The sequence below is a fragment of the Plectropomus leopardus genome, chromosome 17, assembly GCF_026936395.1.
Source record: "Plectropomus leopardus strain MGB_pleo_1.0 chromosome 17, ASM2693639v1, whole genome shotgun sequence".
Lineage (NCBI taxonomy): Eukaryota > Metazoa > Chordata > Actinopteri > Perciformes > Serranidae > Plectropomus > Plectropomus leopardus.
Window position 1 is genome coordinate 9,980,864 of NC_142192.1, and position 23,170 is coordinate 10,004,033.

Consider the following 23,170-nt stretch of genomic DNA (forward strand, 5'->3'; position numbering starts at 1 on the left):
TTGTCTTGCTTTAGGCCCTTTCTGACCAAGACTAAAAGTGAAATTTATTTATGCTTTCAATTTAAGCCCCAGTCGGAAAACAATAAAAGGCTCAAGGCAAAGCAATGTGTTTTGGAAAGTCTGAGCATGCGACTGGATGCATGAGACTTGGAGTTGTGTGATAGTTTGTAAACAGATGTTTTGATATAGTTTGCTTGATAAAGTATGCTACATTAATTCAAGAGTACACAGCAAGAATAACTGATATGTAAATGGTCATTTTTGTGGGTTACATATTCCTTTAACCCTTTGAAACCTGGATCGACATTAAGTTTTCTCATGCTGCACTTGGATGCCTTTCACAAAAATTTAAACTTTGAACTCTGAAAAAAAAAATGGTTTGATTTCTTTGGAAAAAAAAAACATGAGAAAAAGGCTATCAGCAACTTGACATGCCACTGTCCCGCAAAATTTTTTTTTAAAAAATCTGTGAACGCTGACAAAAGAAAATGACAATGACAATGAAAACCAGCTATAAAGATGAGATGGAGAGAGAATCATTAGATTAACTAGAGAAATATATCAAGAAATCTGTAATTCTAATTATATATTTAAAAAGTAGACGGCACCAAATTTAAATTTTATTTCATTTAATGTTAACCCATCCTTCAACTTAAAACCTGCTGACAGAAAAAATCATCAGGATTTACTGTTTAGGAAGCATGGAATTTATTGCCAATCCATCCAATACTTTTTCAGTTATTTCAGTCTATATGAAAGTGGTCCAATCGCTGCTTGCATGACTAATTATGCCTTATATGCTGCACTGAAATGAAAAGTCAGCCAATATCCCATTTTGCCTTTATTTGAATAACAAAATGGACATTCTACACAGAACACATAATGCAAGTTAACAATACAAAATCTACAAAATGATACAGTGACAAAGTTTTTTTTGTTCGACAGGTATCAACTGTACAGTATAAATGGATACAATACTGTGTTTTTATCTTTTATTTGATTCATCTATATTTGGCACTTGACCACAAGATGCTATTGAAGTGAAATGTGGGACTGACATACCCGATCACCTAACTGAAACGTGCAGAAGCATAGAGACTTTATCACAACTACCCCCCCAAAGTCATCACTCAGCCTGCGAATACTGCTGTATTTCATGGTGTTTCCAGACCAGCAGGTACAGACGGGTGAAAATTAAGCAGTAAAGAGCTATCAGTGCATCCTTCAAAAACGCAGCGAGGTTTGGTGGATGCTGCGGTCACTCGCTACCAGCCTCAGTTTTCTGTTAGTTGTTAAAAAATCTCCACCACAGTCACAGTAGCACTCAAATGTCTTACAATTACAGTTGTATTTTAAATTCGGTGCACATTCATGAGATGTAAAGTCACATTTGCACAAAATTTGCAGATGCTGCTGTTGCACTCAAATGATGCGTGCACCATTTGGAGACTGTTTACACACCATTTACGCACAGTACAGGAAAAACTTAATGACTGCCAATGTTTACTGGCCTCCTGGGAAATGTGTCAGTAGAGGCAGCATGGGATCTATAGCTATTTTCTCTCTCAAAAGGGGGAAAAAAAGAAGCTACATGTTGTGGAAATTCAAAGCTGGGCATTATGTGTGGTCCTCTCCTTTTTAACATCGCTATCATAAATATGAGTGAATATACTGTACAACTTTCTTTCATATCATATTCGTCAAGTAAAAGAAAATAAAATCATCACATTCCAATAATTTATACGTCAAAATTTTTTAAAGTGAATTTCTTCCATCGCGGCAAACCGTCACAATGTCATCACAGAGTAAAAGAATATATAAGTAACATACTATATATTCATATAACATCTAACTTTTCTTTTTTTTTTTGCTTATACACTTGTTGAGTCATAGTTGAAGAGAATCACAGCTCAGTTTATATGCATGTGTCAAGTTCATGTGTTCATCAGTAACACGAAGGTGTGTGTTTATGTAGACTTGTGCGTGTGTGAGGACACAGAACTTGGCATAAAAAGTCACTTTCAGAGGAACAGATGGTTGTGATCTGTAGTCAAAATATTGCCCTTCATGAAGAAACACGAGTCAGTTGATTTGATGTAGGACTCCAAAATAAACATTTAAAACTAATCTTTCATCCCTTCTAAAATTCTTCTAAAGTTAAAATCAAATTTTCGAGATCTCCTGTCTACATACTGCAAGCTGTGTCGTCCCAAACTCACATACTTCATTTCATCCAGTGTTAGATTGCAATACTTTGTGAAAATCTGTCTGTCGTCACTCAACAACCAGTGAAAAGAGAACAGCGTGATTCCCTTTGAACTAAGGAATCGTGTTTCCAAGAAAAAGAATAAGAAGAAACTTGGATTCGGCTCAGTGTACCTCACGAATCTGTTGGATTATCCTCGCAGGCTGTCCTCTCAGACAGAGATAGAGCAACTTTGATTCAGTGTTTAACAAAGTCTTTGATGGGATTTTAGTCCAGTGAGTTATATTTGTACCGTTTATGAGACCCGTGCTGTCTGTAGCTTTTGACCTGACGTAGAGGCACATGTACACAGTGTGCATGGGGTCATCTGAAAGATTATACATGCAGCAGGCTTTGGTATTTGTTGTATGTGCAGTTGTATATTTGTGTGTGTGTATGTATGCGTGTGTGTGCGTGTGCATGTGCCTCTACAGCTCGTGATCAAATGTCAACAATCTCAGGTGGGTCAGCAGGGAGAGATTCTGAAAAAAATGTGTTAAATTAATCAAACTGCGATAGGGGAAAAATGTCCAGTTTTTCTACTGTCCAGCACTGCTGGGGTCACACTGAAGCAGTCGCACGATGGAGGGATCGTTCCTCGCTCCCTCAACAAACTCCTCCAGGGACAGTTTACCTGAGACAGACAGAGACAGAGATTACTGGTTAATTGTTTGTTTGTTTGTTGCAGCAGATCTAATCTGATAAAAAAATGTATGAAAAGAAAATGAGGAGCAAATATCTTCCCAGAGGGGATTTGACACCTGATTATATTCATTATTTTCACCAGCTCTTTTAACTATCATTTATAGGAATGCAATTTTTTTCAGACAAATTATTGATTTAAATAAACACTTGAGTAAATCAATATGGTAATAGGCAGAAAAATTAATAAAAGAATTGAAAAGTAGATCAAAAAATGTGGAAATATAAAGACAAATAAAATGTAAAATAATAATTTTGAGCATTTTTATATATTTTTTAACATTTATATCTGTATACATTTATTAATATAATTTTAAAATACTGAATTTTTAAAAATAGTTATTTATTTTTGCATACATTTTTTACTGTGTATTTTTTAAATGTATTTATTGTGATATATTGTCATTTTTTTTATCCCTTCAGTTTTCCTTATTCTATTTCCTTTTGTTTCTGAAGGCACTTCTAAGATCCCCAACATGCAGAGACTGATAACGGATGACCAATAAAACAAAATGTCATTTCAGTTTATTACAACTAGGCTGAAGCTTTGATCCTGTTCAAATTATTCTTCGCTCATTACTCTGCAATAGAGCTGTTTAAAGGCTCCCATCTATTCATATAAAGACTTACAATGTTTAATGTAATGTTATCAGCAAAGGCAAATTGGGCTCTTTCATGACACAGTCGAGGTACAGATCCACGTCAAATCTGGCAAAACTGAATTTACACTGCCTGGCCAAAAAAAAAGGTCATACACTCTAATATTTCGTTGGACTGCCTTTAGCTTTGATTACGGAAACGCATTCGCTGTGGCATTGTTTCGATAAGCTTCTGCAATGTCACAAGATTTATTTCCATCCAGTGTTGCATTAATTTTTCACCAAGATCTTGCATTGATGATGGTAGAGTCTGACCGCTGCGCAAAGCCTTCTCCAGCACATCCCAAAGATTCTCAATGGGGTTAAGGTCTGGACTCTGTGGTGGCCAATCCATGTGTGAAAATGATGTCTCATGCTCCCTGAACCAGTCTTTCACAATTTGAGCCCGATGAATCCTGGCATTGTCATCTTGGAATATGCCCGTGCCATCAGGGAAGAAAAAATCCATTGATGGAATAACCTGGTCATTCAGTATATTCAGGTAGTCAGCTGACCTCATTCTTTGAGCACATACTGTTGCTGAACCTAGACCTGACCAACTGCAGCAACACCAGATCATAACACTGCCCCCACAGGCTTGTACAGTAGGCACGAGGCATGACGGGTGCATCACTTCATCTGCCTCTCTTCTTACCCTGATGCGCCCATCACTCTGGAACAGGGTAAATCTGGACTCATCAGACCACATGACCTTCTTCCATTGCTCCAGAGTCCAATCTTCATGCTCCCTAGCAAATTGAAGCCTTTTTTTCTGGTTAGCCTCACTGATTAGTGGTTTTCTTAAGGCTACACAGCTGTTCAGTCCCAATCCCTTGAGTTCCCTTCGCATTGTGCGTGTGGCAATGCTCTTACTTTCACTATTAAACATAGCCCTGAGTTCTACTGTTGTTTTTCTTCGATTTGATCTCACCAAACGTTTAAGTGATCGCCGATCACGATCATTCAGGATTTTTTTCCGGCCACATTTCTTCCTCGAAGACGATGGGTCCCCACTATCCTTCCAGTTTTTAATAATGCGTTTGACAGTTCTTAACCCAATTTTAGTAGTTTCTGCAATCTCCTTAGATGTTTTCTCTGCTTGATGCATGCCAATGATTTGACCCTTCCCAAACAGACTAACATCTTTTCCACGACCACGGGATGTGTCTTTCGACATGGTTGTTTAGGAAATGAGAAGCAACTCATTGCACCAGTTGGGGTTAAATAACTTGTTGCCAGCTGAAAGATAATCGCCCATGCAGTAATTATCCAATAGGAGGCTCGTACCTATTTGCTTAGTTAAATCCAGGTGGCGACTTTTTTTTTGGCCAGGCAGTGTAAAAGGCTGGTGAAAAACTGTAGAACCGACAATAGCAAACAGAAAATGTGATAGCTCTTTGTGTTCATGGGGTAGATTTCCAAAATAAATGTATAATCATATTCAGTCACAGGTGTTAAAGAAGATTTAGCAGAAAACACTGCTGCGGGCTGAAAGGCGGTCTGAGGACGACTCACCATCTCGATTTGTGTCCATCTGCCTGAAGATTTTGTCTGTGCGTTTCTCAGGTGTAGACTCATCCTCAGGCATCTTCATCACAGAGGAAACCATCTTGTAAATAGCCTGAAGAAAAGGGAAGAAATATTAACACAAATATTAGAGTGGGAGCTTTAATGTGTCTGGCTGCATCTGTAAAAACTGTTGTTTTAAGGAGTTAACTCACCTAATGAGTTTTAACTCTTTAAAAGTGGCTGTTATAGTAAATATCTTAGTCAAATACTCCAACATTAAAGACAACCAAAAAGAGTCTATAGTCTGATCACGTTTCATAACTGCGAGCAAGGCTGCATCAGCCGGATTGTAGCAGAAGTGCAGAAAAATATACTGTATATGCAACCCATCAATCAAATGAGCTCCTCTGGGAGGAAGAGAGATAAAGGATTACTTTCATTTATTTTTTGCTTTGGGGCCGAAACAAACAGGAAGTATTCATGTCTAAAAGGCATAGTTTAGGTTTTCAAATAAAGAATGAAAAGTGAGTGTGTTTACCTTATTGTTAAGTATTTCTAAGTTGTCAGTATTTACTTATATTGATGCAAACTTAATCTTTTTAAGCCCGTCACTTCTTTCTGTTAAGACACTTTAACCTGAGTATTTGTGACATATTCCTCATGATGATGAGGAGTTTATTGGGTCATCTGTCCAAACGGCGAACCATCGGAGCAGCTGTTCATCTGCATTTCACCAAGATAACAGCTGCAGATATTAATTATTATCATTATCAGTTAGTTAGTGTATTGATTTTTTTTAAATTAGTTGATCTTGAAGTCTGACACCACAACTCTAAAGTATTTACCTGCATGTTGTGATAAGACATAGGCAGTTACTAGCATTTGGAAAGGGTAGTAAAATGTTTTGTATTTGTAGTATATAAAGAAACGATTAATTAACATAAAATATAATAAATATTTCTATTGCTCTGATGTATCAGGTAATTGGCATTAACAGGGAAGCATGAGTATGGTTTTTTTTTTGCCATTCTATCGTTATTTTGTTGACAGCTGTATTGGAAAGATAACTCTACCATATAAGGTCACAGAAACTGAAATTCTACAAAACAATTTCTCCATGTTTTTAATTAAAAAAAAAAAAATCATTACCTTTTCTTAAATTATTATCATTTTTATTTATTTTAGTATCAGTATTATTTTTTGTCCTCCTTTATGTCTCTCTCTTTCTCTTTTATTTAAAACGACTGTTGATAAATTTATCTATTTGATCAATGAAATTGTTTCTCTATGTTTCTTAATTTTTTAAAATATATTATTATCCTTATAAAATTATTACCTTACTTTTATTCATTTTAGGATCTGTTTTACATTTTGTCCTTCTCTTTTTCTTTTCTTTTATTTCAGATATATGTACGTATGTGTACATGTATTTTTTTTATATGTATGTATGAAAGGATAAATAGTGAGAGAAGTTTTGATGTGTAAATGTACAAGGTCAGTGTAGAGTATCTGGAAATCAGACCTTTCAGTTTATTTTCTGTTTACCGGTATTAAACTCTATGTTATCCTTAATATTTAAAAAAAAGAACGAAAAATATGTTTGATACGATAATATTTTGATGGATATTTGGTTGGTAGTCTCAATAATGAGAGGATATATTGGTCTGATGGATATTTTGCCTTCAACACATAAACAAACCAGCTCACTTTACACAGACACACTATAAATAAAGAGGACTGATTGGACAATGGGATTACACACTCTTTGGCACTCTGCTCGGTTTAGCACCGTGATGTGTGATGTAACGACATGTGTAAGGGATTGCTGGTGTGTGTCTCATTTATCCAATAAGACGCAGTGGCCATGTGAGACTGTTTGTTCTGAGGCGGCTGGAGAAACGTTAGGGGGACCGCTCTAGAGCTGCTGGATGTAACACTGCTGAGTCAATATGAGGATCAGAGGAGGGCCGCTCCCTTCTAGAAATACACCACGGTCAAGTCTGTTTTAGAGACGTCTGAGAGGAACTGTTGGTTTCTAAAATTACACAGCGGCTGGTTTTCTCGCTTTGGGCAGTCAAATGGTGCAGAACACGGAGGCAGATGGATATATGATGTAGCAGCTGGTGTGGATGGCTGAGCAAAACGTTGCTTCACTGCAGGAGTAGTTTTAGGAGTAGGGAACATGGCGTTATCATGATGGCGTGCAGTAGCCACTGTAAGACTGAGCGATATAGAGCTCAAGAAGTGTAAAGTGTAAAGTGTAAAGGACATAAGCAGAAAGAACGACAACAGCAAACCCACCGTTACGATCTCCAGCATCTCTGCTTTGCTAATGTATCCGTTCCCGTCCAGATCGTACATACTGAACGCCCACTTCAGCTTCTGGTCAAGCCGACCACGAGAGGTCACACTCAGGGCGATGATGAACTCCCTGAAGTCTATAGTTCCGTCTCCATTGGCGTCAAACGTGCGGAAGACGTGCTCGGCGAACTTGGAGGCGTCTCCGTACGGGAAGAAGTTGGCGTAGATCTTCTTGAACTCCTCCATGGAGAGCGCGCCGCTGGGGCAGTCCCGCAAGAAGCCCTTGTACCACTCCGTGATCTCGTGCTCGGTGAAGTCCGTGTTTTCCATGAGGTCCTGCATGACGTCGGGACGGAGCTTGCTGTTCTGTTTGCCCATGGTCGCTGCTTTTGTGGAAGCTGTGGGTGATGTGAGGGGAGCGGCGATTTAGACTTCTGACGGTGAGAGAGAGAGAAGGAGAGACAGAAAAAAGTTGTTAGAACTAAAATGAAGAAAAACCCTGAACCTTTGAAAACAAGAGGAGGAAGGACAGTGATTTTAAATGAGAAAAGTACAGTCATGATGCACTTTCACACATTAAAGATGGATTCATTTCTCTTGTTTAGGGAGCAGCAACAAATTGGGAACAGAAGAGGAGATGAATGAGAAAGAAGTAAAACCTATGATCACAATAGTCACTATTATGTGTCTTTCCCATTTTAGGCTTCTATAATGAATTAAATTGTAAAAATAAAAAGTGAAAATGAAGAATTCCCCACTTTCCTGCGGACCCTCTCAAACTCCTTCAGTGACACGTGGTTGAGAACCACTACACTAGCACACACACATCCCGTTTTTTGACATAAACAATTTTGCTTTTCTTAAAATGAAGAATAATAAATTCACTCATAAGACACCAAATATTTTATCATCTGTCATCCAGACTCATGCTCTAACAGCTCCTGATGGAAACATCTTCCTCTTTAGCTGCTTAAAAACAAGGTGGGCCATCATCTACCAGATAAATTGCTTAGGAAACGAAAAGCTTCAGGATCTGCTTGGCTCACTGCTCCTGCTAAACAATTCCCCGTGGGGAGTTTTGGATCATCAATGTGCCCTAACAGCATGTCTAATTGAGCTGATCGCATGAGCTTGTTGCGAAACAAGGAGCTGTTTGATTAACGGATTTGATAAATTAAAATATGGTGAAAAAATGTGCATACAGCACTAAAATCAGTGATAGGATCAGTATATTGCAGTAAAGTCAGATGACTTATTTCTGTTGTGGCCCTTAAGTCTTGGCTTGGAGGCAGGAAGGAATAGAGCATGCCATGAATATGCAACTAATATGTTTTGACATCATTATACCCAGTAAAAAGACATAAAACATCAATGTCATACATTCATAAAAAAAAATGGGCAGATTTAATTTCTACAAGGTCCTCAGTTGTTCAAAACTGACTCCTACTAATCCCTGACTTCTAAAAAAGGTCAATGTAGCCTATGATGATGGAAATAAATAAAAGCACCAACAGTATTCAATACAAACTGTGGCGTACAAATTGTTTTCTTCATATCATCTCTTGATATAAGCTTCACTGTCAGTATGGAAACTTGTAGTTTTTGCTTTCACTTTGTTCTTTTTTAAGGCGGTAATTTACTTTAGAGTTTGGTGCCTTTTTAATTGCACTGATCTTTATCATTCTGTTTACTGCTGTTTCATGACAAAGTGCATTGAGAGAGTTTCACTGTATATTTGTATAATGACAATAAAAGATTCATTCATTCAAATAAATGTTGTCATAGGAACAATGATAGAGCACTAGAAAGAAGAAAAGCAGGGAGATCAAGTTCAGTGTGCAGTCATGTGCACATGCACAGCAAGATTCAGTCCTCCATGCACCTGCAACAGGAGACCACTAAATGTCTTAATGGTGCACAACCACCACAATAAAACAAAAGCCTAGCGCACACACTGCTGATAACCCCAATGCATGCCAATGTGTCTGTGTGTGCATCTCTGCAGATGCATCTTCCATTTCCTGCAGGAACTAGACGCTGGCGCCTCTAAACACATACAAGTCTCCTGTATTAATAGTCAAAATAGTTTTTTGACTTGGTGTGGACTCTGATGAGGTTATAGAAATAAAACATGGACAAAAAAATGCAGTATAGTAGAAAACCTCAAGTGGACTTGACTTTCCAAGTGCATGTGAGCTGACAAGCTGATCCAACTTGGTGTGTCTAACAAAAGTCACACTCTTCTGTAACGAATGACTCGTTGCAGAAAATGAACAGGGAGCCTTAACGCTCAACAGAAGACACAGTTCATCATTTAACCCTGCAGCTAATGTGCTTAGCACTTTCCCCTGTCAGACCGCTTGCTGCTGCTGAGCTCTCCAGGCTGAAGAGAAGAGGGAAGCTGTTCTAAGCTTAGCCGAGGATAATGACTGATACAATCAGCAATGTCAGGTCAGGCAAAAGCAAACTGCTGTGCAGGTATCTTGCTCCAGGAAGAGAAATAAAGATCCCGTCAATGTTTGTGCCTTTTCACTTATTTTGTTTAAACCCCCCTGGAGCTAAAATATGAAATCAGGGTTTCTACAGCTTAAGGCAAATTAGATTTTAGACTTTTTCATGCCACTTGGAATTACATTAAAGACACATTTTACAATCATCAAAACTGAAAAAAAAAAAAAATGAACTGACACAAACGACTTGAGTATAGGAACAATTTTGCATTAATTTTTATTGTAACATATAACATCACTTTTTTTGGTATCATCAATGCAAAGGGCATTTAGGAAATTATATACGTACTTGATTATGCTGCCATAAATATTTAATTTAAATACGTTTCGAGCTACATGCTCTTCATCAGACAAATTAACTGTGTTTTCTTCTCCTTTGAGATTTTAAATGCAAAATCAGATAAATGATTCATAAAATCCTAGTTCCCATGTCTGAGTATTTTTAAGACTTTTAACACATTTTAATACCAATTAAGGCCTTATTTTTAGATAAATGAATTCAATGCCATGTTAGACTTTTTTTTAAGGATCCACAGGAACCCTGAGAAAGGTCATAAAAATGGGAAGAAACATTCTTAAGTGTGGCTGCCTCACTATTACCGCTGTTTGCAAATGTAGACTGCTGCTTTTCCAGCTGATGCATTAACTAACACTGATTGAAAACAGGCTGCCAGCACATTTACTTCCCTAGAAAGTAGGTGCTCTTCTCCCCAAAAACAGTGAACTTAATGAGAAATGCTGTTTTGGTGACAAGCTCGACAGGGAACAGAGCATCTTGGAAACACTGCTCTGCAAAAATTGATTTAGCAATTTTAAGCGAAACTGTATGAATGTGATAAAGTGGATGCAGTTTGAATTAAACTGCCTGTATTTTTTATTAGTTTTGTTAACTGCTGATGCAAGGACTCAGTCTTCCTCTTCTTCTTTTATTTCACACTTGTATGTTCCATAAACAGCCAGCGATAATCCTTTAATTAACTCGGAGTAAACAATGGGCTCTTGCAATGTGGCAGCCCTCTCTAATGATTTCCCTGCTGTTACCCCCAGTTCACTTCAATGCCGGTGTGAATGCTGGAGCAGTGTGAAAAAAGGAGATTAACACCTGTTTACACACTCATCACTCCCCCAGCAAAACATAGCAGCAGCTACACAGCAGGGGTCCAATGTGAACTGCTGATATTCAGACTGGAAGAGCGCCTGCCTTTAATTTGCACAGAGGCAAACATTATAGACCTGAGAGGGGCAACGTGGGGGGCTGTTGACAGTACAACATTAAAGTCTGAGGTATCAGCTAATATGAAGGCTTGAGTCATATTTCCAGCAAAAGTATCAAATATTTGAGGGTTCCGGTATCTTGAATGTGACAATTTGCTGCTTTTCTTTGTCTTTAATTATAATAAATTGAATACATTTGGGTTTGGGACTGGTAGTTGGACAAAGTACGGCATTATTGTGCGCTCAAGGATATAGTGTTTAGCAGTGTTTTTGTTTTTTTATGATGTTTTATATACCAAAAGATTCATTGACAAGATAATTTGTAGGTTTATCGATAATAAAAATAATTTTTAGTTCTGCTTTTGAAGGCCCATGCACACACTCAACGTGCACCTATGAAGGCGTTTTCAATTATTTTACATAATTAGACCTCTTCTCAGGACTGTGTTTTTTTCTCAGCACACATTGTGACTTGTCTTAGCCAGAAAAGCACAGATGTAACAAATGATTTCAATTAAGTGTCTCTGTAAGCCATTCAAGTGAGCCAGCATGCACAATACCCAGACCCCGAAGCACCTAAATGGACCGTGTTGATATTATATGGTGGCTGACACAGGCACCCCATGTACAGAGGTTGGATCCTCGCCGCAGCAGCCGCGGGTTTGATTCTGGCCTCAGCCCTTTGCTGCATGTCGCCCCCTCTCTTTCTCCCCCCGTCGCACTAAAAGCTTTCCTTTCTATTAAAGACAAAAAAAACAAAACAAAAAAAACTGCTAATCAACATGTTGACGTCACCCTGACTCCCTCGATTCATTTCATTCATACACACACTCTTTGTCTCATGCAGTAACCGGAACCGGCACACACTCTACAATCTGCATTTTAATTTTTTAATGGATTGTGAAGCGCTGTCATGATTACTGGCAATACAACTGCTCCGGTTTTTAGCAGAAAGTTGGCAGAAAAAAAAAACCAAAAACATATTATTTTACATGCCGTTCTTTGATAGCATTTAATTACACTTTCTGTGCAGACTGGCAGCTTAATTGTTTGCTTTTAGCTGCGGCTCTAATCATACAGACTCCTTTCAGCCAGACTGTTTACACAAACAAAGCCGAATAAAATGTTTCTCTCACCATGACTCTGAACGACGAAGGGAAGGTTAATTAGTGTTGTTCCTACTGGCTTCACAACAACATATTATAATGCACATTTTTTTCTGACATCTGTTGAAAAAATTATAAATTGACTAATGCAAATAATTTGTTTTGACTTTTTGTGTGTTATGAACTGATCTTTGTCTTACATTACATTGTCTCAATCATTACAATTTTACTTATTTATAGAGATTTTGGGGTTTTTTCATACTACACAGCTGGGTGTTGTTTCTGTGTGGAGTTTGCATGTCACTCCCTGTGGGTTTTTGCTTCCTCCCGCAGTAAACAGACATGCAGGTATTGCTCCATGTGCAGTGTGTATAAGCAAACATGTAAGTTGTTTGTTTCTGCAAAATGACATTATGTAATTTGACATCTAATGCTAACACTTTCTCTCTCCGGGCCACAGACAGATTACTGAACAGGCCTACTGCACACAGGCCCAAGGGCCCCAAGTGTCAGGGACCCCCCTCTGGCCTTAACTTGCAAAAGGTCACTCTAGACACCTAGTGACCAATATGAGACTCAAAATGACCACGATTAAACATTAAATGTCTACAAGAAATCTCAAAAAGACATGGAGACATATACTCCACAATATACACAATGACTCACAATGACTATAATAGATGCAAAACAGTTCCAAGGACACACGAAAGAGACTCAAGATGACTGCAAAAAAGGGCAAAACAACCACAAAGGGACACAAAACAACTTCAAAGAGATGCAACACATATACAAAGAGACACAAAACTTCCATAGACTCATGATGACTGCAATAGATGCAAATCAGCTTCAAACAGACACAAAAAGGGCATAACAACCACAAAAAGACACAAGATGGCTTAAAAGAGACACAAAGCAACTACAATGAGATGCAAAACATCCAAAAAAAAGAAACTCACAGCTGCAAAGATGCACACAGAAACTTGCGCCAAAACAACCACAAAGAGATGCAAAATGACCACAAAGAAATGCAAAAAAGCTAAAAGACACAAAGAGACTCATACTAATTACAAAATCGGGTAAAACAACAACAAAGACACACGAAACAACCACAAATGGATGCAAAACAGCTGCAAGGAGACATGAAGAGACTCACTCAAGAGATGTACAAAATGATCACAAAAAGACACAAAACCTCAGCGAGGCTCAACAAAACGATGCAAAACAGCAACAAAAAGGGGGTAAACTACTATAAAGTTTGTCTTGCTCTGAGGTGCTGGGGCCTCCTGCATGCCTTTGACCACCCAGGGGCCACTGTCTAATAATCTGCCCATGCTGGTTAAAGGGGTCAGTATTTTAAAATAAGGAATGATGGGATGAGAGCTCAGACCTCCATTGAACATCCTTTCAACTAGTCAGCCCTAAGAACTAGGCTATTTCTGGCTCTTTGAGATCACTGACTACATTTAACCGTTAAGACTCTTACCTGCTGCTGTTGGCAGACCTTTGATGGCCCTCTTACATAATCAAGGCTTTGACAAGTGGACAGATCACGTGATTGAGCATTGTCTCTACCTCGACCATCCCATAAGGTCATGACAACCAAGTGTACATCAGTCACTTTTTTAAGCTCAAGAATGCATCTGCGAGAAGAACAGGCCTGAAATAGAGACTGTGACATCAGCCTGTGCAGGTATAATCCAGCAGAAGATAGGCTGTCGCTTTCAGTTTCTAATAACACCTACAGTACACACATGTTGTTCAGACGTTCAGCAGAGGACAAGATCAGCGTGCTTGGCTCTGAGACAGATTTAACTCCTAAAACCAACAACAACAGTGCATCTTATGCAACTAAACACAAAATCATGACATATCATCATCAGTGCTGAATCACAGCAGAGAGAAGTTTTCATTTCCATTAAAAAAAGACATAGGACATGCAACAATTATTTTCATTACTGATTCAGCTATCTTTTTTCTTGGCTGATTGCATGGCCTATAGCATGCCAGAAAATAGTAATTTACTATTATATACAAAAAAGAACCGGTGTTTTTAAGTTGATAATCACAATAGTTGCAGATTCTCTTTAGGGGTTTCCCACACATTAATTTATTTATAGCAACTCGCCACAATATCAGCATCTGGTGCCACATATAGGTTTTCTGTTTTTGGTGATGGACCGTTCATTTGAGTCTTGCATTCACTGAAAATGGCCTGAGTGATTTTACTTTGAAGAGACATTTACTTCTGACATGAGACAAAAGGACACAACTTTCCTGCAGCAGCTGAACAGTTGATTCATTCTTGTTGTTAGAGTCAAAAGTCTGCAACACGGCATTCATCCAGAACATCTTGTTGTCCACTTACGTAACAGGCAGAACTCTCCATTTAGACCCTTCAGGTAAATCTCAACCCAAAGGTCCCACAGATAATCCAACAACAGGGAGAGCAGAGGAGAGCTGGGCGGGAGGCCCGGCATAGAGGCAGAGCGAATGAAAGAGACCCGATCACAGATAGTGAGTTTATGAATGATACATTCATAGTGCAACATGATCCCTCTGTGATCAGCCTGCAGAGCTGAGGCCAATCATCCTCGACCTAACAGGCGAGCAGTTATTAGACCTGCGAGATCTGCAATCTGATTATAACCCACAGGCCACAATTAAATAATTATGCTTTATCTCAGCTGTGATAAGATACTTAAAACAACAACTTTCCCTGTCTCACAGTAGACAGGTTCAGCCGAGGAGAAATTAAAACAAACTTGAGAGGCAGCAGCTTAAGTCTGAGTTTAATGTGATTTTGATTTCAGGCAAAGACATGTGATTGAGAGGAACGCAACATCATAAGGACTCTTTCTTTTCTGCTATCTAAGCGACTAATTTATTTGTTTTTTTTATCATCTGTTTTCATAAGCGTTCAGAGTTGTGTGTTTGATTAACATAGTCCAAAACTGGTTTACAGCATGGAAAAAAAACCCATCAAAAATGTACTTCAAGAAGCTAAAAGCTGAAATTTTGAGCTTGTTTTCTGCTTAAAGGTATATTACGCAGAATTTAAAGAAAAAAAACACGATGTATAAACTAATACAAATTAAATCCCTCTCAATCATCACTTATGACCCACTAGCAGTGTGTGGCGGTGTATTTCTCTGCAGAGACTCTGCTGTCTGCCTGTATTTTCTTATTTGCAGGCTTTGAAGACATTTTTTATAGTGGAAAACAGTGGAATTACAATTTAAGAATGTGTCCATTGGGCCCAAAACAATATTTTTTTTCCCCTTGACTTACATGAAATCAATATAGACATCTGAGAGCCATCTGTAAATCAATATTTTTTTTGAGAGTCACAACCTTCACAAAATGACTCACTTCATTATCAGAACTGAATCCATAATGTTTGGATAGTCGAGAAGAGCTGATGATTAAATCATTTTATTCCCATTTAAATTAAAGGAGCACTTAATCAAAAGTCTCTAGTGCGCCTGCTCTTCAGGCCATACGATGTGGAAGCAGTTTCGATCATCAAGGTCAATTTTATACATGGCAGTGTACTTTTTTGGCTTTGAGCACCACTGAGCAAGTTAGAAATGAACAGAGTGCTGCCTCCTAGGCTGTATCCAGTTCTCTTTATACATCCATGGTGCACCCCCACAGCACTCTGGTGAGGTCAGGGCTTTATGAAACTGTAGAGACCAGGTGCCAGAGTGTAAGCAACAGCATCTAAGAGACACAGCACTGAAAAAAAGGCAAAAATAGCGAGAATAAACATCAAATAAATCGGAATCTTTTATTTTCACTTCTGCTGGCGAACCTTTTTACAAACATAGCAATAATAAGTTTGCCTTAAAGCAATTAATCCATTATTAAATCTGTAGTTGATGTATTTTCTGTCTCCTAGCTGATGGACAAAAGTTTACAAAACATATTATTGTGTATGTGTTTCCTTAATGTATAATCCTTGGCCTTCCATGCTTAAGTGTGTAATTTCTTTTAAAAAGAGATGTTATCTTGTCGTTGGGGAACATTTTTAAGCTCATGTTGGTTGACGTCACAACTGTGACTCTGGACGCTCTGCCAGAGATCTACATCAGTAACTGAAGATGTCCACCACATCAAAGTCATGTCAGAGCGGTTAAACCAGCAGAAACTAGCCTCTAGTGTTGAGCACAGAGAGCTTGCACAGTATGTGTTCTCAGCTACATATATATAAAACAAAAAAAAGAAAAGACTACATTTGATAGACATGGCTCTCATAAGTCTGGCTCGTATGAACTACGAGGTTACGGCTTTCACTTGTGCCATTTAGGCTCAAATTTTACGTGATCTGAAACCAATGCCCTGCAGCTCCTCAACATCTTGACACACCAAACAAATCTATCTCTTTAAACGTCTTCTGCCTGCAGCCCGTTTGCAATCACACGTCTGATCAGCAGCACATTTCAAACCACCATCGAACACTGCTGCAGCACGGCATAGCACTGAGAGCACCCGTGCTCACGTTACAAATATCGTGAGGAGCGCTGTTTAGTGTAGCGTGCTTTAGTGGCTCCTTGAATATCTAACTGCAACTCTATCTCCTGTGTTATTTAGTGTAAGGTCAGTGCTGGTTTACTGTTGGTCGGACCTGTGCTGAGTCTGTCAGCAGAAACTACCATCTTCAGCAGAACAAGACAAGAAGGATTAGATAGTGAGATAAAAGAAAAAGACCGTGCAACAATTTCAGGTGAATCTGCTGATTTGTGCGAACTGATGATAATAGTCTCGTGACATAAACCTCCTTTAGTTTAAAGGTGAAACACATTAATTGACACAAATTTATTGTCAAACTATTTCTAGGGCTGGGTATCAGTAGTCAATTCCTTTTAAGGTGTTGACTGAAATAACCCAGTACCAAGAAGTATCAAAACATCAGTCGAACAAGTCCTGCATTCAGTCCTTTTTGTACCCTAATCTAGAAAATAATGACTATTTGTATGGTTTTGCAGCTGATCAGCACAAGTGTTCTTTGATTTAAAGCAGCCTGTGGTTCACCCACTACTGCAGCAGCTACGAGTGAAGTCAAGCAGTGTTTTTGATGGATTTGGCAGTTTTTTCAAAATAAAATTCCACCGAAATGTTAAAGAGTATGGCTATGTTAGACAAATTTTACACAACTGAATGCTTCAATTGATGTGATAAGTATTAAATTAAGTAGAGTAAAAGGTATCAAATGAAGCACTCTATTGGTATTGGTATCACTTTAAATATACTTGTATTGTTAACTGTCTTTAAACAATACCCAGCCCTAATTATTTGTATAATTGAAAAATCTTTTCAGTCACTTTTTTTTGTCAAAATTGCCCAAATTTCTCTGCTTTCAACTTCTCCAATGTGAAAATTCACTGCTTTTCCTTGTTATATATTATATTAAATTGAATGTAATTTGGTTTTTGGAGTATCAGTTGGTAGGACTGGGTATTGTTTAAAAAACTGCAATTCTAATACCAATACCAGTGCCCTAAAGTGATACCAAAGAGAGTACTTCATTTGATACCCATCATGTGTATGGAAGCATTCAGTCACGTAAAATGCCACCATACTTTTGAACATTTTGATTTCGGCACACTGAAATGTCAACTCCGTCAAACACACTGCTCTCAATTTCACTGCACCACAGACTGTATGAGTTTGAGCTGCTGCTGAAGTGGGCCAATCACACATCGCATTAAATCAAAGAAGTCTTGCAGTGATTGGCAGCAAGCAAAACCATACAAACAGTCATACTTTTCTAGATCTGGGTTCAAAAGGATCAAATGGAGGTATCATTTAACTGTATAAATTTGATACTACTTGGTACTAGAATTGTTCTGATACTGATATCAGTAGTGAGGATGTCTCTAATAGTGCCTTATATGTTGGATCTGGTATTGGCAAGTCTAAGTCTAAGCAGGGATCTGATACAACAGAGTTTATTAATAAACTTAAAAGAAATAGGATAAAACGCCAGTTTTCCTGAAAATCACTTCTATCCTGCTTTAAAACAGAAGCTAATACAGTAAGTTGCACTGGGCAGCCACTGGCAACTACTTTACTAGGCAGGTGAAAATAATTGTTTTCCAATAAATAGTTTAATATTAGCTGTTAGAAAAATGTCAGCAATATTAGGAGTATTTTACACTGGAACGTCCCACCAGTAAAAAGGCAACATGCACAGTATGTTGTATTTGATCGATGTTTGGCATTGGCCGATACACAAGCGCAGGTATCTGAAAGACAAAATATGATAACAGAACATTTCTATTTGGTACTGGGTTATTTCCGTCACCACAGGCTCTAAAGATCAAAATTTAGACTGAATCATTAATTGAGAAAATAATAAGCAGATTGATCTATATGTGAAATAAACACTAGTTGCAGCCAACTTCCTCCAAATGCAAACATAAAACAGTTTCACATCAATCTGAGGCTGAAGGTCAAATCACTCCTAAAACACAAACTTTCATAGCAACAGCTCTAAAAATAGCCACAACTTCCTCTTACCCTTCCTTAATATTTGTGTTTATCTCACAACACGACCTTCATTACTGCCTCTATCAGTCATTTCAGTGGACATCAGAGGAATGTGACTATTGGAAAATGCTCCAACACAACTGTTATTACAACTTAAATGCTAGTAAAAATGACAGGGGTTAAGTTGTCTTTAATAGTAGTCTTCAACTGTGATTTACGTATATTACAACACGTTAAAAGAAACAGTTTCTTTTCTTGACTATTTCTTACAGCTTTTCTTCACATCTCTAAATCCCATCCATCCTGCCTTTGAGGAAACCTGTGGCAGCAACTTCATCATAATGCAGCACACATGTCATGAGCTCCCATTGTCAGTCGGAGAGCTTCGTGCGTCAAGGCGCTGCAGAAAACCACAGTCATGACAGAGAAGCCATTATGAGGGAGCGAATGAGAACAAGATAAAAAAGTGTCACTGACAACAACTGCAAGAAGGCAGAGCTGCAGCAAGACTGGGCAAACACACACACACACACACACGTACGCACAAAATCGCAGCAAATTGTTACTGATTGCACGAGGAGAGTGCTGTTTACTTTGCACTGAATATCTAAACGCGCCTCTCTCTCTGAAACAGCCTGTTGTAAAGACAAAGGCTACAGAGATGGAAATGTCAATCTGTCCGATGACTAAACAACTCCCACCCCTCTCTGCCAGTGATATCTGCTGCACAGCCTGTGTGAAAAGCAGCTTTCTATCCAAAATAAAATCTGTGTGACAGGCCAGAATTTGTTTCTTTATCTCAGCGTGTGAAGCTCTTTCTTGCTCCTTCAGTTTAATTACACGTCCTTGCTTTCTTCTGATCACTCTCTCCTGGTTCGCTTTCTCTAAAAAAGATCTAATACAAGTCAAAAGAGCAGCGACAGCCGCACGGACGACCATAACTACAGAGGATGCTGCCATTGTGGTCAGTCTGGCCCAAAACAAACCCACGCACATGAAAATAGAACATCTGTTCAAATTTAGCACATGTATGGAAGAGTTCAGCATCTTGAAATGTTTGGAGGGATGCTTTTGACACCAAGGGGGCTATTATCTGGACTCCACCCTTGTGTTAGCACCTCTGCAGGTCCTGTTGGCTGCCTAAGGTGAGGGGAGGAGCAGGACAGAGTATTTCACTTCAGTTTTGTTTGAAATTCCCTGAAAACATGTCAAGCGTTTGGAAGCCTCAGAGCTTCAAAGATAGCAAAACTGGATGTGTGTGTCAGTGGTAGTTTTCTTGTTTTTGTCTGTGTGAGTTAACCTCTTTACTCTTATTTCCTGCAGCTACATTTTTTATTCAATCCAACGACTCAAGCTTCCCTCGTCACTGTAACGTTTCATTTTCTCCTTCCGTGTCCACTCATGTCTCTTTACATCATTGCCTGCCCTCGATTACTTCATCAACACTTCGCAGGGACCTCCAAAAGAAATTCAGCTACGACAGGTTCTTGTTTACATCCCACATCAAAACCAAACCAGTGGCATTCAACTACCACAAGCCACAAGCCAAAGAAGGTACATTTGCACGGGGCCTCCAAATTCTTCGATACAGAATTCAAAGTTGGGTTGCAACTAATAAATATTTGCATCTGTGAGTTGTTTTTTTCGTTTCATTATTTAGTGTAAAATAAAAAAGCAGTGTATTCTCTCTCTCCCACAGTGAATGTTGGGCTATTTTAATTGATAAATTATTCACATTGGTCTACAACCAAAATTGTTGCTTTATCACTTCAGCACTGCTTGCTTTATATTGTATGTATCTTTGTGTTTGTGACTGTTGCCAGATAGAACTAGAAGTCTGAAGCCCTCACCTTGGGCTCAGGAGAAATTGCTATAGACATTTTTATTCCAACCTTTTCTGACATTAAATAGGCTTAAAACCATCAATAAATCTCCCCAAAAAGTAATGTCAGAAAGATTGAAAATAACGGAATAATTTGTTATTTGTGCTCTAGTTAAAAACATGTTTGAGATGTCAACTTTCCTCATGAAATATATCTTGCAATTCATGTTGTGTTGCGAGCAATTTAAATACCTGACCCCGGGCTCAGTTAAATTGCGGTAGGCCTTTTATTGGTCCTATTATCTTATGTAAATGAAAAACATGTTACAAATTCTCACATTTAAGAGGGAAGAATATGCAAATATTTGACATTTTACTTGATAAATTAAAAAAAACTATTGGTCTCCAATCAAAATTGTTAGTTACTCTACTAATTGTTTCAGCACTATTTTTTATATTGTATGTATCTTTGGATTTGGGACTGTTGTCAGATAAAACTAGCAGACCTCACCTTTGGCTCAGTTGAAATTGCAATGGACATTTTTTTCTCCCACATTTTATGGACTACTCAATTAATGAATATACAAAAATTGGTAAAATAACTGGAATAATGTGTTCTCACATAAAAAGATTTCTCAATAAATATATCCTGCAAGTCAAGTTCTGTTGTTTGAGTATGAGCAATTTAAAGACAGCATCTAGGGCTCAGGTAAATTGCAAATGGCCTTTTTTGGACCTAAACATGAGGAAAAAAACATAAGGAAGCTATAAATTAGGGTTAACCTTTTGAGATTTTATAGTATGAGAAGCATCTCAGAAAACATCCTGGTGTCACAGTCTTAGATAGTTATATTAGATTATTATGACTATCAGATACAATGTCCCTTAAAAGGAAGGCTTTTTTTTAGTTAAGCAAATGTTGTACTGCCATAATTGAAACTCAAAACTGTCTTTTAAATGGAAGTATGTGTCTCCCTTTTGGACATAAGAAGAGAGAAATAGTGATGGACATTTTTCCCTACACCTTTTCTGACATTTTATAGACTAAACAATCAATGAATCTACAAAAACGTATGCCAGAATGATGAAAATAATAGCATACTGTTATTTTATGCTCTATTTAACTAGTACTCTGTTGTTGTAGTATACCAACTATAAACTATACAACTAGACAGTGCCACTATTTGATCTTTTTAGGATTGATTGGTCGCCATGACTTCTTTGACAGCTACTTTCTTTTCAAGTCCTAAATATTTTATGAAATGTAATGTACTGGAGATGGTCAGCTCATTCAAGTGATTGCTACAACACTATGCACTAACTATATAAGAAGAAGAGGAATCACAAACAGCATTCATTCACAATAAAACAGACATTTAAACTCACAGCCCCCACAGTCCAAACAGGGCTGGAAATGAGCTCCAGTGCCCAGCCAAATGCTGGTAAAATATGCAAGTGGCTACTAGATTTGCTTCACTCATCAGCCAAAAAACAATAGTGATTATTAAGTGGGTGGTACATTGTGGTATCCATCAGTCACAATGCCAGGTGGACAAATAAAGTAATTTCCAACCCTGGTCCTATAATGCTACTTCCTGTCTCCTGCTTTAATCCACTGGCTGACTGATGTGTATTTGCTGAAATGAGATACCCTTCTTCAATCAGCCTTGTGTGGCGGCAGGACTCCCTTTTCACTTCCTGTCCTCACTCATTCTACAATTAAATATGGAAAGACAGCAAGCACCTCCACCGGCTCCTCTGAGGCTTCATTTAGAGCAGAAGAAGAAGAAGCCTCATCCGATTAGAAAACTCGGTAAAGCTTTATCCGCTGCTAGCATCTTGTAATGCTAGCGAACTGCAAAGTTATTGCAGAAAATGAGTCCACAGTTATTCCTGCTCTGTCACATAGACGAATCAGTGTTAGCGAGAGCAGAGTAGCAGCTTCATCCTGTAAACTCATCTCACCTGAGCTGCAAGCAAAAAAAAAGTAACAGGAAGAGGAGAAAACTGCGAAGGAGGGACAACATCAACGACAACTTACCTCGTTTTTAAGTTGCTGTGGAAGTCAGAAGTCTCCTTAATAGTCCATTACCTCGTGTCAAAAAACTTTCAGAGACGAGGGGGACGGCAACAGGTTGCAGGAGGCACTCAGGAGCTTCAGTTTCGCGGCTGCTCTCAGTCCAAACTCTGTCAGGCTTGTTCCGCTGCTCTCACTCCGCTTCGCCCTGCAGCCTCTCGCCGTGACGTCAAGGCTGCTCGTCACGTGGTACTGCGGCGACCAATGGGATGGGAAGCCGCGTTGTCCTGGCAACAAGAACCCTGCCCATTCATTAAATTTAGCATGTGAAAAATTCACACAGAAGTTAGCAAATGTTTGTCTGACTAATAAACCCTTTAAAACATAGGTATAACACCATGAAAATAGGTACTAGAAGATATGTAGTATTAAAGAGTAGAAGTGTAGTAAAGTTGGCGGGTTTTAAAATGTTTTCCAAATATCTCAGGAATGTGAAGAAATTGTACAACTTAACAGTGGGAGTTGTTTTGGCACATATTGGCTACATTGCCACACAAACAACAGTTTTGGCATAATAATAATAATTAGCATGTTGGGACACTTGTTGCGGATAGGA

General features: G+C 38.5%; 1 protein-coding gene across 1 annotated transcript; it reads right to left on the reverse strand.

The window, feature by feature from the left end:
• Window positions 1-828: 828 nt before the first annotated feature.
• On the reverse strand, window positions 829-22,778 carry LOC121957742 (neurocalcin-delta B). Its single transcript, XM_042506493.2, has 4 exons — window positions 22,579-22,778; window positions 7,396-7,829; window positions 5,101-5,206; window positions 829-2,879 (listed from the first exon to the last, which is right to left on the reverse strand). The coding sequence occupies exons 2-4, from the start codon at window positions 7,771-7,773 to the stop codon at window positions 2,785-2,787; spliced, it is 579 nt and encodes a 192-aa protein (XP_042362427.1). The 5' UTR covers window positions 7,774-7,829; window positions 22,579-22,778; the 3' UTR covers window positions 829-2,784.
• Between the last annotated feature and the right edge of the window lie 392 nt (window positions 22,779-23,170).